Consider the following 21,333-nt stretch of genomic DNA (forward strand, 5'->3'; position numbering starts at 1 on the left):
TCTAAATCTGATCATTTTGTCCAGTGCTGGACGTTCTTGCTGGGTGAGTTCTCAGGTGGAGGGTTTTTCCCCAGATGCTTTGTTTAGCAGAGGCACTCCAGGCTGGGAATGCCTGAGGTGATGTTATCAGCACCTGTAACTGAGCCTCAGCAAAGACAGAGACGAACAGGGATTGTCTGCTGCTAAATGTATGTCCATCCCTGAAATAGAGTAGGGCAGAAATCCTTCTCTTCTAGGTTTTGCCCTGTTTGTAGCTGTACTTAGCCCTTTCACTAGAGCAGATTAACCACAAGTGCTTGGGATGAGTATTTTGGGAAAGCTCTTACTCAGGCCATGTGCTAACTCCATCAGCATCTGAATCCAACTTCATTCAAGCAGATATCCCAGCCAGCAGCACTCCTGCCTCTGCTGATAAATGTGTCTCTCCTTCTTTCAGGACTCCAACTTGACAGTGCACACGGATAACCCAGACCTCACCCCGTGTTTCCAGAACACTGTCCTGGCGTGGATCCCCAGCATTTACCTGTGGAGTGCTTTTCCCTTCTACCTTCTCTACCTGAAGCGCCACAAGCGAGGTTACATCGTGCTGTCCGTGCTGAGCAGGTTCAAGACGGTGAGAGCTCTTTGCAGTGCCTCTCGTGCCATGCAGGCTTCACTTCTCTTAGTTCACTTCTCTTAGTTCACTTCTCTTGGTTCAGCATCCAAGGAAGTGCTGCAGTAGGGTTTGGACTGGTTTCCCTCTCATTTATCGTGCTGAGGAGCTTGCTCACAGAACTGTGTACATGCAGATCTCTGAGGAAGGAAATCCATCCTAGGAGCCTTTCTGGGTGGAGGAAGAACTGACTGCTCTGCCTTGAGCAATCCCCCTTTGAGAGCCAAAAAATGCTGCTTCACCCTTAACTAATGTTCAAACCACTGAAAGCTGCAAAACAAAGATGCTGTTTTTTGCACTAGGTAGGCCTAGTGGGAATTGTATCTCCTTGTGAAAGTAACCATGAGAAGGGTTTTTCCAAGCCACTCTCCCCATGCAACAACAACGTGATTTCATCTGCACCTTGTGCTGCAAATGTTCCTGGTGTCAGCTGCCCCTCAGCTCTGTGAGTGACTGGGTCTAAGAAAAGCGAGAAAGTCACTTTCCATAGGCCATTAAATAATTCAGGTTATTCCTGGAGAAAAATACCAGGCTTGTGCTTCAGGGCATGTCTGTCTTTACTCTGCATGCTGCCTGTGTTTCCAATCAAAATTAAACAGGGGGGGAAATCCAAGAAAATACGTGAGTCTTTCTACTGAGATCCCTCAGAAAGCAGTTGAGATGAGATCCTTGCTTAGAATGGAGACAGTTCACCAGACTGCAGCTGATCAGTGCTGTGATTGTTCACACAGCCTTGTTTTCCTGGGAATCCGTGAATCAGAATGGGGATTTTTTTAGCTCTCTGCCTGCCCTTGGAGAGGAATTTACCAAATGCTGTTTCTGTTTCCCTCCTCTCAGCTGTTTGGTGTCCTGCTGTGGTGTGTGAGCTGGGCAGATCTCTTCTACTCCTTCCATGAGCTCCTGCAGAACAGAACCCCTCCACCAGTCTATTTTGTGACTCCACTGGTCGTTGGCATCACTGTGGTTTGTAGCTGTTTCTGTTCACTATGACCACTCACTTTTTCTTAGTATATAACTTTTTCTTAGACAGATAAAGGATGAAGAGCCCCTTTGCCTTATCTGGACCTCTTCTAACTGAATTATTAGGATTTGTATCACTGAAGCAAATTTTGCTGCCAAAAAGGCAGGGGTCCCTCCCTCTCAGAGTCACTGAATCTCTCTCTCAAGCAGATTTAGCTTTGTAAATTAAAATATTTATAAAGGAGAGATTGTTCTGCCTTCCAACCTGCTTTCACTTGTTTCCCCAGGCTTGTGATCCAGGTCTGGAGAGAATTTGAATAGGACTTTGCCTAAACAGAGAGATACAACAGAGCATGGCTTGTGCATTGTTCTGTATAGTATTGGACTTTGTTCCTCCATTTAACAAAACAAGGTGGTTTTTACTAGGATGACAAACAGGCTTGTGGCTGTTGTATGAGAAATAAAGCACTAAAATTTGCCCATTGAATTTTTTAATTCCCTTGGTTAATTTTTTTTTTTAAAAATCTCATTTTTTAGACAAGTCATGATGGTCCATCTGGATTGGAGAAATGGCAGCTCCTACATTTGTTTAAAATTCTTGTAGCTAATATTTAATTGTTCTCAACCATACGTGCAAAGGTTTAAAAATTGAATTCTGAAGCTGAGGCTCTGAAAACACCAAGACAAATTATTTCACAGTTATTTGCTGCCCTCCTTAGCTGATGGAGGTTTTGCCACTGACTCCTCTGAAATCATGGTGGGTTCATTCCAGAGAGGGGCTGCTGCTCTGTCCTCCCAGTCAGTGGTGGCTCCGAGAACTGGGAGTGCAGAGAGGGGGAGCTCTGCTTTGGGGTTGTGTTCATGTGTCCCTGTACTGATTTTTACAGCTCTTAGCCACACTGCTTGTCCAGTACGAGAGGCTGAGAGGAATTCAGTCCTCTGGAGTGCTCATTATCTTCTGGTTCCTGTCTGTGCTTTGTGCTGTGGGGCCCCTGCGCTCCAAGATCATGGCTACAGCAGCACAGGTAAGAGCCATCCCTGTTAGTGCCTGGAGAGGAGGGGATGGAGCACCACATCTGTGTGAGAAGAGTGAATCACATGAGTTTGCAGTCAGATCTGAGCCCAGGTGTTACCAGAGAGAGAGAGATGAGTTTGGTTCTGCTTTCTTCACTGAGATGTAACTAGGAGGGAGCTGGATGTCTCAGGCAGTGTTGAAAAGCAGATTTTGCTTAGCCCAGGGCTGTGCTGGTAACCTGACAGACATGAGAGACAGGCACCAACACAGTGTGTATGTGAACAGACTCCTGTCTTTTTTTATCTCTTTCCCTTCTGAAACCTTTTGCTGAAATGGGGATGGGTAATAATCAGAGAGGACACATTTTGATCTGTAAAGTTCCTTTTTTCCATAGGCAGCTCCATGGGCTTCCTCGTGTCAGTGCCTGATGTGCTGAGGACAGCATTTTCACTCCACTGGGGCTGGAAATAGAAGGTTGGAGGGAGAGGAAAGAAACCTGGGCTGTTATGATTCCTGTTTGAAAACATAGCAGGTTCTCCCACAGGAAGAAACTTGTTCAGTTTTTCACAGAAACAAATCTCACTAAGTAGGGCAAGGCAGATTGCTCCAGTGATTAGATCATCAAAGCCTGGGAGAGAAGAAGAGTGCTTGGGAAACATTAAGATTATTGCTTCTCCTCAGTGAAATCAGTGTTGATTCTGTTTGGTGATTTCTTGGTTTTATTCTTGCTTCTTTGTAATATTAGCAGCATTATCCTGTTAGCATGGATTTTCCTGAAGCAGGCTGTTGGAAATATTCCAGCAGAGATTGAATTCAACCTTAACTGAGAGCCTGGGCAGAACTTTGTCAGATAATAGCTGCAATCTGGTGAGATTGTTCCACACACCACTTAGAGGGAGCTTTAATAAGTGAAAATGTTGTTCTATCAATGTTTGAATCCGTAATCATCTTGAAATTGTGGGTGCAGAGCCTTAGGACAAGTCTGGGTAACATTTCTCCTCCTGTGACTGCCCAGAACCAAATATTCCTTCCCTTGCACTTAAGGTTTGAACATTTAAGTGAACAATGAGAAAGTTCAGAGCAGCATTAGGGCATGAAAGAGCTGTGTAAAGGACATGCTCTCACAGCAAGGAGTTTTAGGTAAACTGCAGACTCATGATGAGGAAAGGAAATAATCTCTAGATGGAACTCTGACTATGCAATGCAGTGGTTTTTCTGCAGCTTCTTTTGAAAATATTTAACACTCACTGCTTGTCAGTGACAAGATATTAAAGTAAAAGGATGTTCCCTGATCTGGGTTGACAACTCCTGTGCTTAAGACATGATTGTGCAAGAACCCCCAGAGGTAATTTAAAAGGATGTTCTGTAGACCTGATTCCAGAGAGTGTCTGCATGCAGTGAAGATGTATAAGCACTTTGAACTTGACATGATTTAATGAAAAGCTTGGAGATAAGCATGTTCTTGGGCACTTGTCAGAGTATGAGCTTGCTTTTGTGAGATAATTCCTGCTAGGAGCTGCTTTGCAGCATTCAACTGTAGAGGAAGAAAGGAATTGCCAAAAGAAGCCGTGAAAAAGGAGAGAGGGAGTATGGGGAGCTTGGAAGTACAATCAAACAATCATTTACAGTGTTTCTTTTCCCTCTAGGGCCATGTAAATGACAGGTTCAGGTTTACCACATTTTACATCTACTTTGCTTTGATAATCATTGAGTTGATACTTTCCTGTTTTAAAGAGAAGCCTCCATTTTTTTCCCGTGTTAATACAGATGCTGTAAGTATTTTGCACTTTGCATTATTTGCATTTTACAGACTATGTGGTGTTTTGAGAGTTCTGCTGAGAGCACTTGTCATTAAAAGCAGCTTTGGATTGTCACAGAGATGGCAGTACTTAGTGACCCTCTTACAAAACCCTGGGTATGGAATTTAATATTGGGGTTTGGAGCCTTTTTCCATTATCTGTGTCATCACAAATGGTTGAAGCTGTGTAGTGAAAGCAGCTCTCCTGCTTGCTGCTTTGCAGCAGTGGAAATTGTATTTATGAGCATTGAAGTGTAATAATAATTGTTTCAAGAGGGTTTTTTGAGGATATAGTGCTGTACTTGCTTAATATTCATCTCAAATTAGTGAAAGTCTATGAGGTTTGTCTTAATAAATGAGTTCTATATGTGTTGAGAACAGATATGGAAAAACATTAATAACAGAAGATATTAGTGGTGTCACAGGTTAAATTTCTTCTCCAATTTGAAAATATTCTCTATAATTGGATTTATGATTGAACCAAGCTGAGAGAGAAGTTGAGCTCATGTCCTAAAATGAACATCACAGAAACTGCAGACTGATCACACTTTATAGGTGTGATTTAAAGGCAGCATATGAAGCAATTTTTAGATGTAAAAAGAGTTCAGTGTGACATGGGAAATGAAAGAAATCAATTTTATGTCTCATTAGGACGTAGGTACATACATGTAATATACCATATAATATGCCAAAATTATCAAAATAGACTGTTGTGATGGTAAATGTCTTGCTTTATTTATTTTTGATTTTTCCCCCCATAAATTCATTGTAGAATCCATGTCCAGAGTTAAATGCAGGCTTCCTGTCAAGATTGACATTTTGGTGGTTTACAAGGTGAGTTTTCTCTTCGAGCTGAGAAACCCAACCCCTGCTTGTGATCTGAGCTGCTCAGAGTGAGCAGTGCAGAGCTTTCCCTTCTGTGAACAGTGGATGCTGGATGCTCTTTCATCCACAGTGGTGTCAGCACTTTCAGCATTGCCTTTTTAGAAACACAGAGCCCAAACTTTTTCTCTGCAAAGCCTGGCAGCAGCAGTGCCATGGCAGGTAGGATGTGCAGCCCCTGGCTGTGCTCAGCACATGCTGGAATATAAACCAAGGTGGAGCTCTGTGCTCCACCAGGTAAATCCTGGCAGCCTTTCACCCAGCTGAGGGCCCCTTTTGTTTCCTGTTGAGGTTCATGGGTGAATGCTTTTTTATAAGGACATTTTCTGTGCAAAAGGGAAGATGAACTGGGTTATGTATGTAAATGATTGCCCCCAAGTGAGGCTGTAGACAAAAGGTGTATCAAAGATGCAAATGTGAGATTGGGACTGCCACTCCATGGTAAAGAAGTGGAGCAGCTGTCAAAGGTCGTGGTAAAACCCAATTTTCCCAGAGTGGTTGAGATCTTCATTCTTCCACCCATGCAATTTTACTGTCCTGGTAACAGCCCTGTAAAGTTTGCTTTAGTGAGTGGATGAGAACTTTCTAAACTTCCAGAATGTTCGGCTTCCCCAGTGAGATTCTTGGCAACCAGGATGTTTGTATCCCTTGACAAAATTCCCCTTACAGTTGAAGAACTGTAGTTTTCAGAAAAATCTGATTTTCCTTTAACTCCAGTGAGCTCCATTTTTGCATTTTGTTCACCTCTGACAGTTACTCCAGATCAACTTTATTATTATCACTTCTAAAGTTTCCCTGTTTCCATTTAACACCACAATTTCATCCAAATGCTCCTGGTAGTTGGATTTTATTGTCCTTTTTTTTTCTGAAGTGGTGTTTTCAATAAAATACATGTAATTAGAAATACATCATGTCCTTTCCTTAATTGCAAACATCAATAAAAGGAACAAAGGACGCTAATTATTCTCCCATCTCCCTTCCTGTGGAGTATCTTCTTGCTTTTGTTAGCTTAATAGTCCTAGAGTTACTGGCAATGCTTTAAGTACTGTTTTCCAAACTGAATTGGACTGTTTTTCTCCATGTGCAGCATGGCAATCCATGGGTACAAAAAGCCCCTGGAAGACAAAGATTTGTGGTCACTGAATGAAGATGACACTTCCAAAACTATCGTGCAACAACTGAGTAAAGAGTGGGAGAGAGAAAAAGCAGAGTGCAAGCAGTAAGTACACGAACAATCTGCAAACTTGAGGGATTTATCTGAGCCCTTTCAACACTCTGAAGTTGCTCATCTGTGAAAATAACTAAAAATGCACCTGCCACTTCAACCTTTCTGTTCTTCACTCATTAATAGTCAAACTTTCTTATTTTAATATGTCTAGGCAGAGGCAGGAAGGAGCCCTGTGGGGCCTGTGTGGCATCAACACACTTAAAATCTCTGTGGGCAGGTGGTGCCACTTCCCATGTGGAGAAGGGCTGGAGATGTGTGAGGTGAGGAGAAGCTGTTGAGTTGGTTGTGTTGTAGAAAATTAACAAGTTTTCACCACTGAGCTGGCAGTTCAGTGACTGCATCATTGCATCCCTCCCAGGCATGTTGGAGCACAGCTTCCAGGCACATAAACCAAAAGAAATTTCTCAACATCCCCATCACGACTTTCTTGGCCTGGCATTATTTTTAGCCTTGAGGCTCTCAGCAGTGAGCAAGTCTTCACTTCCCAGTAGTAAAGATGAGAAACTCAAAAGATGTGAAAGGCAGGAGGGGAAGAGACATCCCACTTCATTGCTGAGACCCTGCTGCTGGTGTCTGGAAAAGTAACAGCAAAATTGTGTTAATCTGTGATGGAGATGGAATGAGGGTCAGAACTGGCACACAGTTATACCCCTGCTTGGGAGGATATCCTTCTTATTGCATGTTCTGTCCTAATCTAATCTTCAAAAATTATCTATTGTGCAGCTCTGTTTCCTTCTCCCACTGTTTGGTGTCCAAAAGGTTTCCAAGCAAATAGATGTGATAATAGTGTATTTCAAATGAAAAATGTCAATAAGGAGGACAAAGGAGGAGGCCTGTGCTTCCATTTCCTTTCATTGTGGAGATTTCTTCTCCATGTGGAGGCTTTCCTCTGTTCTCTTCTGGGCATGTCCTTGCCAAATTGGAAAAACCCTATTATTTGGTCATATTAGTAGAGAATTGTAATTTTCTTGGCAAGGCTAAATATGATGTGCAGAGTTCCACTTTGCAGCCAAAATCTGAAATATTTCCAGCACTAACACCAGCAGCTGTCCACTAGTGCTCTGTGTGGATGTGTTATAGTTCTAATTCAAGGTTTATTTTTGTGGGTTTTTTTTTTCATTGTCTTAATGTCTCTGTTTTTATGGTGTCAAATAATGTGCATTGTCTGGGTTCTGGTCTTTTTGCACAGACATAAATCTGACTCCCTCAGGCTGTTTTACAGTAAGAGCACAGCTGGCCTGCAGGAGTGCATGGGGTCCAGGAAAACTTTTACTAGGAAACCAGAAACGGTGCCTGGAGTTTTGTCAGGGGATTCATTGCATTTTGGAAACTATTCATATAAACTGGGGCCAGCTGGCAGTGAATGTAGCCATAAATTATGAGTCATATTTCGCTCAGGTAAAATTTTGTGCAAGTGTATTAATGATCCTAAGATGGGGAAAAGAGCAAAACCAAAGCAAATCACTGTACTCCAAATTGCTGGGTTTCATGGAACTCTAAAAGCTCTGCTTATTCTTCAGTAATAAGTAGATATTCTCTATTACTTTGTGTCAAATAGTGGTAGTTGCTTGTGAGACATTGTAAATAACATTTTTTTCCTTTTAATTCTCATTAAATCTGCTCTGAGCAAGCTCTTATGACATTAAAATGTCATGATGTGTCTATTTGTACACGTGTTGAAAGTATGATGAAAAGTATTTGTAGTGTACATAGCAGTAATTTATTTTTAAAAAATCAGTTGCAGCTCTAACATAGCTAAAGCTTTAAACTCCTTTTGTGGTAATGATTATCACATTTTTGTTATTCCAAACCTTTTCTTGCTTCACAGCTATCTTGTGAGTTACTGTTAAATAACCACTAAAAATACATTTGTTTCTAGTGAGTTACAGGAGACTAGCATGGATTTAAAATGTTACTACAGACAACACACACAAAGCACACAAGGAGGTTTTTTTCTTTCTCTTGCTTTTTTTGCTTATATGGCTGAAGTTTCTGCTCACTCACTTTACAGATAAGTACAGTTTCTTCTGAGAAAGGGAGAGCCAGATGGAGAAGAGAGAGCTGGAATGCATTTTTCCTTATTTTTAGTTAACTTCTCCTTATGAAGATACGTTGAAGATGCAGGGCCTTGTCAGCACCAGTGAGAACTGTGTGTTCTCCCATGAGATAAATGATTACCTGTTGTCTGCCCTGCTGTAAATAACCAGACACAAGCTCTTTGCTTTGATAAAAACTTGGCTGTGAGCAGTCCCACACACTGCTGAAAACCCGACCTCACCTAACTACAAGTAGTAAACACTAAAAGTGCATTTTCTCCCTTTCCTACTCTAAAAAAGAGAACCATTGCTTTGTTGTCAGCTCAGTGCAATAAACATTTTTAACAGCACAAAGTCGGGGCAAGTAGTGTTGTTTCTTCAAATCCTTCAATGAGTTTAACAGGCTGCCAGTTTAACAATCTTCAGGCTGCCAGAAAAACAAGGCTTTGCTCATAAACTCTCCAGGTTTGTACTGGAAGACAAAGACAACACTGTTTGTTCTTGTCTGGGGGAAAAAAATAAATTGTCTGATTTAGTTCTCCCCCTACCCTCAAGCTTTATTGCAAAGGCTTTGGGATTTGCAAATGGCTTTTTCTAAAGGGATGTGGACAAGTTTATACATGTGCACTGTTAGCTACAGTGATCACAGTGAACGCTCACAGGCTGTTGGAATTATTTGACTCTGCAGCTAGGCAGCTCCAAAAATCTGCACAGTCTTTATGAAAAATCATAAATTCAACCGTGGTAGTACTTACAAGTTATTTTTCAAATGCCTTCTGGTAAATATTCACTGTTTCTAGGGTGTCTTTTCCATCTGGTTTTTCTTGTAAAGCTTATGTGCCCCAGATTAATTTCCTTCTCCCTGTTCCACCTGGACTTAACTTTCCTGTCTGACATTCAGGAAGTTTTTCTTTAGTCCCACAGCCCCCAGGAAACAACAGCAATTTGATACTTTCTGGTAGAAAAGTTGCCAGGCTGATGTTTGAGAGCAATTCACAGAGGAAATAATTTCCCAGAGCAAACCCTTTGTTGATGGGCAGCAGAAGTCAGGCACCTAAACCCCAAAGGTTTAAAACATACCTGGGGCCCTGGAGAGCAGTTTGTGCATGTTGGGCCCATTCTTCATCAGGCAGTGTAAAAAAGTATGTGGAAGAGTCACTTTTGTTAGCTTATTTGGCAGAGGGAGAGAGACAAAAAGTATGAAAGGAATCCTAGAATCCTGGAATCATTAAGGTTGGAAAAAAAACCTATGATAATTGAGTCCAATGGTTAAAAAATGGTTGCAGACAAACAGGGTTTAAGTGCCTTAATTGTCAACTGAGTAAAATTTAGATACATGAACCCAAGGTTTCTGTCCTGGAGGAATCAGGACAGCTGTGGTCCAGATCCTGGGGATGGCCCAGTTTTGAAGGTGCTGTGCTTTGTACTCAATTTCAAGTTTCCAGGAATGCAAAACTTTGTATTTTGAGAGTGCTGTGCCTGCTGCAGTGCCTGTCTCCCCAGGGGGATTCATTCTTCCTCTCTGGAAGCAGCTGTGTGATCTATAAGGGTAAAGGTTCAGCAAATCTACTCACTGAACAATGAACAGGCTCAGAAGGAGCAGTGAGGGTGCCTTGGGTGGGATGTCCACAGCACTTCTTAGAGGATTCCTGTACAAGAAATTGGAGATGCAAAGTCAAGTCTGTCCTCTAAGGAAGTCCAGCCTTCCTCTCCTTTGGGCACATTCTCATCCCATGGGGATTGATTTTCTGGCCTATGGATTGCACCCCATAAGTACTTAGAAAAAAAAGAAAAGAAAGCAAGGCTGCATTGCACAAGAGTGGCTGATCTGAGCAAGCTTGGTGGTGTTGGAGGTGTTGCTGTTGGTCAGCAGCAGAGGAGGGAGCAGACTCAGGGCAGTGCTATTCTTGTCCCTTGTCTCCTGTCACGTGTTTTGTGTCCCTAGGGAAGAGGATGTGTCACACATGAAGAAATCAAACCATGTGCTGAATCATGTTGGTGGTGGCCCAGAGGATGCAGAAGTCCTGATCAGAGATGAAAAGCACAATAGGAAACCTTCCTTTCTCAAGGCTTTGTTGAGGACTTTTGGGCCATATTTCTTAATTGGCTCCTTCTTCAAGCTGATACAAGACCTACTCTCTTTTGTCAACCCTCAGCTACTAAGGTGGGTTTACTCTGTGAGTAGTTTCTGTGTGCAATCCCTGTGGAGGCTTGGCTTTGGCACAGGCCAGTTGTTTTTGAAATGCAGGGTTATTTTCCCCTCACAGTGCCACATGTGTTTGCTCCCTCACCTTCCCCCTGCAATGCCAGAAGTTCTTTGTTGTGGACTCAGCTGTAAACTGGAGGAGCTTCCTGAAATGCTCCATTTGTAAACCTCCCATCACCAGTGGGCAGCTTTGAATTACAAATTACCCACTGCTCTGTGACTCAGTCCAAAGCAATTTCTGCCCATTTCTAAGGAATAGCTGTGCAATCAAAGGGAAGCTCTGCTGTCTGGTCCCAGTGGTCTCTGGACATCTGACATCCTCATGTGTGGGTGCTGGTCAGCTGTGGCGTGACTCGATGTGCAGATGTGTGATGCTGCAGTGTGTGGTGCTCTGACCATGCTGCTGTCATCTGGGAAAGGCTTTGGACCATTTAGAGGAATTCCTGTGCTCTTGGTTGTGTTCAGCAATGAGAATGTGAGAGGCACGGTTGCAGTGAATTTCCATGTGGAAGAAAATTATGGTTCTATTAAAAAAAACCAAAACCAACCAAACAAAACAAAACAAAACAAAAAAAAAAGAAAGAAAAAACCCCACAACAAAAAATCCAACAAAAAAACCCCCCACAAACTGAGAAGGAGGTCATGAGAGAACAGGTCTGTCCTCAAATTCTCTTTGTATGAGGAACACCTCACCTCCCATCTCCAGGGGGGTCAGCTGCTGATTGATAAAGGAATTATAACAACCCCCACATTTTTCTCTCTGTTGGTATTGTTCTCAAAGTGAGGAATTCACCAGATAATCATTAACTAGGAAGAAAGCAATAGTGAAATTACTTGCATTTCTACCTAACAATTATTAATGGACAAACAGATAGTCCTGTTGATGCGTGAGAGAGGAATGGAGCTTGGGTGGGGGTCACAGGAGGATGTAGGGAAAGGGAGAAAAGAGGGCTCTGCTCCTGAGTATCTTTTAAAATAACTTGTGTTCTGAGATCATGTTGTTCCATGGGTGGTTTGTGAAAGAAACCAGAAATTTGCTGCAGAGGGTCTGACTGAGTATGGTGACATTTAACAGCTGACAATGTGTCCTCTCCCAGAGTCCCTGCTGAGGAGGAGGCTGCTGGCTGCCTCCTGAGAGCACATTCACTGTAACCTATTCTGGGAGTTTCTCAAGTTTGCATGAACTCTGGAATATGTTTCAGTGATATCTCAAGGCGTTTTATGGTGAATTTCTTCTCAAGTGTAAATTCCTGCAGTCTGGGAAGATGCCCTTGTGGTGGTAAGGGAAGATGAAAAAGCCATTGCTGTCTGGCAGACTGCATGTAAGACAGTTCTGTTTCTAAAAAAATGGTGAATCCCTGGGACCACCAGGAGGTTTTCCTGAAGCTGTTCCCTTTTGGAGCAGTTCAGAAGTAGGATTTCTCTGGACTGGAAGAAGGAAGATGTAGCAACCTCATGCTCCTACTACAAAGCTTTGGTTGCCTGATTTGTAGTTTCCAGGTCCATCTTTCTCCTGCTGATTGTTTGAACCATGGAGCCAAATCTCTATTTCTCCTATATTTTGACAGCTCAGTGTTCTGGGCAGTAGGCTGAAGTCACAGATGTGATTTTTGAGAGCACTGGACACTGCCATGTGTCACTCTGCTCGTTTGCTCTGTGTCAGTGTGCAGCTCTGGCAGTGAGAGGAGCTGGGAGGAGTAGGAAAGGGCTCATCAATAAAAGATGCTGTAGCCGGCTTAATGGTACCATTTTACAAAAAAAAAAAATAATAGTAGGAGTGAAGGCTTCTTTATGCATCCATCCAGGAGGATGTCTTTTAATTTAGCTATTTTTTGTGGGAAAACACCCCAGGCAGGAGCACTCAGGCTGCTTGAAGAGGATTTGGGTAAGAGGCTGGTTTTGCCTGCTCTGCTGCACTCCCTTCCTCCATCCCATCATTCACCTCCTGCCCTGGGGGGCTGCCTAGCACAGCTCAGACAGTGCACTGTGTGTTTAAACCCTGAACCTCAGGGGAAACCAGGAGTTTCTCTTCATATTTCATTTCCAGGCTCATTTACAAATGGACTTTCTCACTGGCAGAGCTGCAGGTTTTGCTGCTGGATCTTTGCAATGTTTGAAATCATAACTCAGCCTGTGTCCTGCAGAGCTGTTTGCTTTCTGTGGTTAGGGAGGGGATGTGGCAGGATGCTGTAGTTGGGAGAAGCTGTGTTATGTCCCATTAAACTTGCCGCACAGTTTTTAAATTTTTGTTTCTTTTTCCTTTTCCTCCCCTACTCTGCTGACAAACAGTGTATTAATTGGCTTCATTAAGAACAAAGACGCCCCAGCCTGGTGGGGATTTCTGATTGCAGCCCTGATGTTTATCTGTGCTGTGCTGCAGACACTCATCCTTCACCAGCACTTCCAGTACTGCTTTGTTACTGGGATGAGGCTGAGGACTGGGATCACTGGCATGATCTACAGAAAGGTAAGGCTGGAAGCATTTTGTGGGCTGGCTCACCAGCCAGGCAAGTGTGCTCAGTCCTCACACACTTAGGGAAGGTCAGGCATGCTGGAGAGCAGTAACCTCCTGGAATATAAAAGAATGGAGGTTTGGTGAGTTTTTAGGAGTACTTTTTCACACTTCACAGAATTTTCCAGTGATCAGTGCTGTAATATGGGTGTTCTGGTAGCTTATTAGACATACCAACACTGGTTCACTTTAAATGCTGAAAGAGAGACTTAGATCAGATGTAAGGAAGAAATTCTTGCCTGTGAGGGTGGGCAGGCCCTGGCACAGGGTGCCCAGAGCAGCTGTGGCTGCCCCTGGATCCCTGGCAGTGCCCAAGGCCAGGCTGGACAGGGCTGGGAGCAGCCTGGGACAGTGGAAGGTGTCCCTGCCATGGCAGAGGGGTAGAAACTCCAAAGTCCCTTCCCACCCAAACCATCCTCCAGTTTGGAAGAGGGATCCAGGAGAAGAGCATGGTTATGCTCTGGGTGGATTAGACCAACGAGGTTCTCTTCAGAGTGCTACACACTGCCTGAGCTGGAGATGCTCGTAAGCAAAACCATTTCCTGAGCTCTTGTTCCTTGGAGATCAGGAATTGACGTAGGAGAATTATTTTAATTTTGGAGAAGCCCATTCTTGGACAGAGTCATTTTGCTAATAACTGAGGATTTGTTCTGATTTGCACTGAAGCTCTCTCTGTTGTCAGTCCTTAGCCATCACCAACTCAGCAAAGCGCTCATCTACTGTGGGAGAAATTGTCAACCTGATGTCAGTGGATGCGCAGCGTTTCATGGACCTGGTGACTTTCCTGAACATGGTCTGGTCTGCACCACTCCAGATATTTCTAGCTTTGTATTTCCTCTGGCAGGTACAGATATTGTCACAATTTTAGTCACAATTCATCTAAATGATGTGCAGGCTCTTTATTTTTCCTTTTTGTTTTTTTTTTTATTTGTCTATTTGACCCTTCACTGCATTTTTTACAAACTTTGAGTGTTGTGACCTGTAGTAAAATAGCTTTTACTGCTGTACATCCTCACTTAGTGTCTGAATTATTTTGTTCAGCTGATAGGCCAGATGGGCATTTGAGACAGAACATTTCCTTTGTCTTTCCCCTGTCCTTCCTCCACTTGGATGGGCTCAGTCTTGGACTCCTGTTCCCAGTAGTTGATACAAAGGAGAGCTTGAGAGAAGTGGTTTAGAGACCAAACCAAACAAAAACTTGGCCATAGGAAATGTCATGTGTAGAGATTATATCTTGCTTTATATCTTTCTTTATATCTATTATATCTTTCTTTATATCTAAAGAAGTTTTGTGCCAGTCAATGTGAAACAAATCTCACCTGGAATAACCATAATTTCTCATTTGCTGCAGTGACCTTGTTTCAGGTTTATTCCAGGTTCAGTTTGAGCACTGGCTTTCAGACTTGTTTCTGTGCAATTAATGTCTTTTACTGCATAAAACAGTAGCACCAACTTAACCATATTGATTTCGACTCAAAAGCCATTAAATTGCAGCAGCTTTGAGTTACTGCTCTGCTGGGAGCTGAGCTCTGGCAGCCAGCAGTTTGTGTGCTTGTACTCACACTGAGGGTTCTGGGTTAATTCCACAATTACAGTTACCTTGGTCAGATTAAAATCAAGAGAAAAATCCCTATCACCAATACAAGAACAACAATGGTTATTATTATTATTGTTACTCAGAGTGGTTCCTGTGCTATTTTTCTGTGTCCTCTTCACAGTTGCTCTGTGGAATCACAACCCTTCACTGGGATAAATTCAACTTGTCAACATTGATTTCTGTTTCTGTCACTTGCTGTTGTTTAATGCTGATTTTAGGGAACACTCGGCTTCAACAACTTACTGTTTCTTTTTGAAACAAGATTTTAGGGCCTTCTGTGCTGGCTGGAGTTGCTGTGATGGTCTTACTTATTCCATTTAACTCTGCAATAGCAATAAAAACCAGAGAATTCCAGGTAAGGTTCCAGCAGAGGAGGTAATGTTACATGAATTGGCAGCTGTGCTATCAGAAATGAAGACATCAGGGCTTGTTAATAAGATGCCATTTGCAACAATTTGCTTGTGAGTAAGAATGTACTGATATATTTAATAACTGTATCATCTTAGATACTTTTTCCACAGTGAATTGAATGCAATTAAAGGGAAAGGTATGTCATTGATCCAGGGGCTTCTTCCTGCCCCTGGAGCAGCTTCTGGGATTAGCAAGAGGTTTCTTCCTCTAGGAGTATCTAGAGAAAGGCAAATAAATGCTGTTTATAAGCTGCAAATGAATGTTTTCAGAGGTGGCAGATAAAACCTGACAGTTTGAGTTTTATGCTAAAAGCCAGTGTTGATGTTCACTGCTACTGAGCTGGGCCTAATTTTATTTATTATTTTAAGGTAAAATGATGCTTTGTTCCTTTCTTTGTAATCTTAGTTGTCTCCAGTCAGGTAAAGCTAAAAAAATGACAATATAACAGTGCCCTCTGGCTTTGTACTAGGAAAAAATCTAATAACTGGCTTGTGCTATGCAGCCTATCAGACTGGAAGATTAAAAAAGAAATGAAAAGTCAATCTGTTGGTATAAAAAAAGGTTAAGAGTTGGATATAAATGATGACATTTAAGCACAGCCTTAGTAACAGTGATATTATTATATGCCTTAAAGAGACATTCAGGCTTTTTAAACCCTTGGATGCTGACATGTTAACAGTAACATTCCTTTTCTCCCTTGCCCATTATGAGATGCATAACTTACTGTGTGTATGTGTGTGAATTTTGTCTATAAATTTGAGCAGGGATGTTTTTATTTTAACAACTGAATGAAACACTGTATTATAATACATAGGAAAACATCCCTAGGAGTAGCCACAGTTTTCAAGGGATAAGAAATAAAGCCAGGAAGAAAAGAAATCTAAAGAAATCAAAGGAAATGGCAGGGTAGTATTTTTGTGAAGTGGCTGAACCTGTCTTTAAGATGGTTTAAAAATGTAGCCCTTCAGAGTGAAAATGAGTTGAAAGCTTTTTGAGCTCTGCTTTCCAGGCACTTCCTTTGATTTCTCCTGCGGTTGGAGGTAGACTTTAACTTGCACAATAAGCTGATAACAATCTGCCTTTCTGTAATCATCTTTTGCTCCTCTTCAGAGGCAGCCCGAGGGCCAGCAGAGCTGTGGGAGGTGTGCTGGAACCCTCCTGCAGTGCTGGCTGTGACCCTCTGTCCCCTGTGCTTACCAACAACCCAGGTGGAACAGATGCGACACAAAGACGCCCGCATTAAATTAATGAACGAGATCCTGGGGGGCATCAAGGTGCTGAAGCTCTATGCTTGGGAGCCATCCTTCTCAGAAAAGGTCCTGGAGATCCGGAAGAATGAGCTGAGAGTGTTGAAAAAATCTGCCTATCTCAACTCCCTGTCCACCTTCGCCTGGATCAGCGCACCCTTCCTGGTAAATTAAATTTGCATGACTCTCTAAGCTGTACAAGTGCACCCTTGAAGAATAAGTCTGAGGCTTTCTGCTTGCTAATGTACATAGGAATAAAATGTAAAGTTTTTGGAGAAGTCCTTCACATGCTTTGATGCAGAGTTCCCTGTTCTCAGGAGCCTTTTTGTTAATCGGTGTTAAAGTATTTTGTGATAAAGCCTGCCAGTAGAAGCTGGGGATAGCTGTCAGAGAATTTCCAAGCACTTCAAAGTACTTCCCATAACAAATTGAAACTAGAATTTGAAACCTCAGAAAGATCTGTGAATAGCAAAATAGCAAAAGAAACTTTAATTGAGTCAGTGAGGACAATGTGTGTCTTTAGCTCTCATTTGTATGTTCGTGTTGCAGTGCTCTGCTTGTTTTAGTGAGAGAGGGAGTTGTTAAATTATTGTACAACTCAAAAAAGAGATTGCTTTAATGTGAAAACTAAAGCCCAAATGATAACGTTACCAACTCTGAAATGCTTTTTCGTCAATTTTGTCTTTTCCTCTATTTTCCACTTCACTGGACTGTGATCCCTTTTGCAGAAAGGGTTTGGTGAATAAAACCATTCACATAAGTCCGTGGTCAAAACTATTCCCAGCCAACTTTTCTCGAGCTCTGAGGCCCAGCCCTGCAGGAATAATGAACAGCCTGGAGGTTCTGCCCCTTTTGTAGCTCCTGAAAGTCCCTGCACTTCCTTTGGTGCACGTCCCTGTTCCTGCTCACTGTGAGTTTGCTGCACAGGGTGCTCCTTCCACAGTGGGTGACCCCTGTCTACAGCAAGTCACCAATAACTTGATTTCACCTCCTTCTCTCTTAGTGAATCCCATTTGCTTAACCTGCAGTTTTCACGGGGGAATTTTGCATGTGTGGAGCTGGAAGAAACCACAAGCTGACAACAGCTTTTCCTTTTTATTTACCCAAGTCCTGTAGTTCACCTCTTGCACCTCTTAGTTCAGCTGAATGTAGCCACTAGAAACCTGAAAGTTCTTTTATTCTGTGTGCCCCTTTTCTGTACCAACTTGTCCAGAGGACTTGTGGTTTTTAAAGCATGTTGAAAAGGTCAGAAACAAGGAATTTTATTTCCAAGATGCCTGTCAGGATTGAGTGCTTTTAAAATGTCAGAATACACCAGACATCTCACAGTAAGCTCCCTTCCTGGCTTTCAGGTGGCACTGACAACATTTGCTGTGTATGTCTCTGTGGATGAGAAGAATATCCTGGATGCAGAAACAGCTTTTGTCTCCCTGTCCTTGTTCAACATCTTGAAGTTTCCTCTCAGTATGCTTCCACAAGTCATTAGCAACATTGCACAGGTAAGGAGGGCCTGGAGCACAGGTTGTTCTGAAAAACTTGAACAGAAAGAACATATTCTTGCTTTCTGGAATGCAGAGATCCCTTGCATCTGCCTGTTAGCTGGTTATCCTTTTAATATCCTTCCTGTCCTGCTATCCTGCATTGGAAAGCCTGGCATGTTCTGAGTGAGCCTGTCTGTGTGCATTTTGCTTCATTCAATAAACTCAGCTTGATGAGAGAAATTTCACAGTTAAGAGCTGGAATCTCAACATAATGACTCACTTCTCAGGAAGCCCATGGGGGGAAACTCAAGGTTTTCAGTAGTAAGAGCACTAAGTCCTCATTAAAAGAATGATGAAATAATGCCATATTCTTTTTTTAGACAAGCATTTCCTTGAAGAGAATTCAGCAGTTCCTGAGTCATGATGAACTTGACCCAAATTGTGTGGAAACGAAAGTGATTGCACCAGGTAAAGATGTTATTTTTCTAAACTATGCAAATGCAGCAGACTAATTTCTTTTGGACTGGTTGAGCTATGAAAAAAGGCAAAAAGAAAATAACAGTGGTAATCGTGGGTTAAAAAGAAAAAAAAAGGGAAGAAACTGCTGCTCTGAAAAGTGTTTGGTTTTCGGGCTGTGTGAAAATCAGGAAAGTTTCTGGCCATATTTTTGAGCTTTGCATCTGCCATGTCCTGGATGCTGATAGCACTGAAAATGGAGTGCTTCCACTGACTGTGGGCAGCAAAAATGTTCAAACCTTTCACTCTGCACAAATGCTCAAGAGCTTTGTGAACAGTTTTGATTACTTCTGTTCACAACAATATCCCCAGACAATTGAGCCAGCCAGGTGTAGCAAGCAGAAAGCTGCAGAGTGTCAAGGTTAATCTGATAGTCAAAGTCAACAGCATGCAGTGATCTCCTCCTGATTGAAAGGAGTTTCTGGAGTAAAGTTTGGGTGATGCTGAGCAGCACATGCTGGGAGCACCCCAGCAGGGCAGGGTGAAGCAGGGCATTTTTCACCCTGGATCTGTCAGGTCACAGCCCACGGCTGAAGCTGCAGTTACTTCCACTCTGAACCAGCCTGTCTTGTGACCCACACACATGAGCCAGAAAAGGGAAGGGCAGGGTGTGTGAATAGAGCTGCCTCTGTCAGCCTGTTCTCAGTCGTGCTGTTGTGAGTAACACGTTTCCTGCCCCTCTGTTGTGTTTTTGCCACACAGGCAATGCCATCCGTGTCAGAAATGGGACCTTCAGCTGGGGAAAGGAGCTTAAGCCAACGCTGAAAGAGTAAGATTTCCTTGTGCAATACAACATCTGCCAGGTCTCTGGCTCTTGGGAGGCCTTTTTGAAAGGTGTCTGGTAAAAACCTTGCATCACATGTCAGCATCTCCTCTGCCTTTAAAGCATGGAGCTTGTGCCTCGTGGTCTTTAGGCTTTAGAGAACAGGGCTGTAATGCTTTGACTCCACAGCAACCAGCATAAAATAATTACCTGTTGAAAGACAGGCTCCATAAATCCCTTAAATAGGCATTTTTAACTGAAGCATTGGACTAATCAAATTAATCTGATGGATTTTAAAGACAGTTGAGATGTCTGTGTTTGGACCTAGGTGTGCCAGCAGTGGTCTCTTCCTTTCAGGGGCTTGTGGCAGGTTCATCCCTGTGGCAGTGGAAAGGCCCAGATTGTGGGGTGAAGGTTTTGTGCATTTGCCTGTTTGGATGAACAGAAACAAAATTTGCCTAGAACCATATATACCTTCTGTTATGCATCAGGATCCATGTAAACAGAATTTTGGCTTGATTTCATTAGTGAAAAGCACTTTGGCAGCAAAGAGACTGTGTCCATCAGTCATTTTTGTATCAGTTCACCTTCAGGAGCCTACAGTAGTACCTTTAAAAACAAAACAATAAAGGATTTTAATTGGGGAAATCCTGTTCTTCTTGTGTCATTGTGAACCCTATTTACCAGCACAGGAAATACAGTTTTAAAGTGGTTTTGAACATTTTTAGATGGGATGTATTCACCCACTACTTTCATACAATTGCTTTTGGTTTTAAAATTAAACCCAAAAATACAATCTGGAAAATTGTCTGCTTTCAAAATGCTTATTAACCCAATTCGACTTGCTAATACAACACAGCAAAGAGTCTTAAAATGCTTGTTAACAATCCTACTGTTTTAGCCACCAGCAAGATCAATTATGCTGGGATTTTGTTTGCTCCTCAAGTTCTGGTTACAGTTAATTGTGTGCAAGAAAGGGAGGAGAAAACCAGTGACCAAGCTTTGCTTATTATATCAAGTCAGGCTGTGACTGTGTATTTCAGCCCTGGTTTAAAGACCCCTGATGTCTTTAGTAAACTAATGTTTAATTAATTTCCAGCCTATTTCCTCCACAGTATAAATCTGTTGATCCCCAGTGGTTCTTTGGTTGCCATTGTTGGCCATGTGGGCTGTGGAAAGTCTTCTCTGGTGTCTGCTCTCCTGGGTGAGATGGAAAAGCTGGAAGGAGAAGTGGCTGTGAAGGTTGGTGTTTTTTATGAAACCATTTAATGGTGGAAGGGAAATGTGCTGCTCATGCCTGCTCAGAATGCACCTCAGGCTCCAGAGGGAATCCTGGTTGCTTGTCTGCATGTTTGAGTTTTGCCCACTTTATATGAGATTACTTTCCTGATTTGATCAACAATACATGAGCAGTTAGCACACATAAAGACACAGTGTGAATGTACAGGAACCAGGAGCTGCATGTGCTGAAGGTCATTCACTCAGAGATCAATTCCTGCTTGTTATGAGTCACAGGTTTTCTCTCTCTCTCCTGTTTCCAGGGTTCTGTTTCTTACGTGCCTCAACAAGCCTGGATCCAGAATGCTACACTGAAAGATAACATTTTGTTTGGCCAAGCTTTTAACGAGGAAAAATACCAAAATGCCCTGGAGGCCTGTGCTTTAAAAACTGACCTGGAGGTGCTGCCAGGAGGAGATCAAACTGAGATAGGAGAGAAGGTAAAGTTTTTAGGCAGATTTTTTTTTTTTCCAAGTCAGACCTGCCTGGTGATTCCTGCTCTAGCTAAAGAGAGAATACTGTAAAGTCAGAACTTAATTTGGTTTGGTCTTAATGATACCTCTGCTACAGTCAACACCAAAACATGCAGGGCAGCTCTCCAGAAAGCAACTGAGTTGAACTTTTTCTTAACTTTAGGCTTGTGTGTGTATTGTGATGCAGAATCACACATGCAGCCCTGGAAGATCAGAGTACCCTCTGTTTGCCATGATTTGTAAAGGTGCATCTGTCCAGAATCACTGAAGGCCTCCCT

The 21,333-nt window shown here is 42.5% G+C and overlaps 1 protein-coding gene across 1 annotated transcript in view; it reads left to right on the plus strand.

Annotated features, from left to right (window-relative positions):
• The window catches only part of ABCC3 (ATP binding cassette subfamily C member 3), a 48,115-nt gene that overhangs the window by 12,288 nt on the left and 14,494 nt on the right, over positions 1-21,333 (plus strand). The window contains 16 exon segments of the mRNA XM_063408829.1: positions 437-613; positions 1,490-1,615; positions 2,500-2,637; positions 4,274-4,399; positions 5,198-5,259; positions 6,395-6,526; positions 10,517-10,735; positions 13,067-13,244; positions 13,972-14,133; positions 15,149-15,241; positions 16,506-16,709; positions 17,897-18,043; positions 18,406-18,493; positions 19,244-19,310; positions 20,420-20,546; positions 20,846-21,022. Coding sequence (XP_063264899.1) covers positions 437-613; positions 1,490-1,615; positions 2,500-2,637; positions 4,274-4,399; positions 5,198-5,259; positions 6,395-6,526; positions 10,517-10,735; positions 13,067-13,244; positions 13,972-14,133; positions 15,149-15,241; positions 16,506-16,709; positions 17,897-18,043; positions 18,406-18,493; positions 19,244-19,310; positions 20,420-20,546; positions 20,846-21,022 — 2,223 coding nt within the window.

The sequence above is a fragment of the Prinia subflava genome, chromosome 12, assembly GCF_021018805.1.
Source record: "Prinia subflava isolate CZ2003 ecotype Zambia chromosome 12, Cam_Psub_1.2, whole genome shotgun sequence".
Lineage (NCBI taxonomy): Eukaryota > Metazoa > Chordata > Aves > Passeriformes > Cisticolidae > Prinia > Prinia subflava.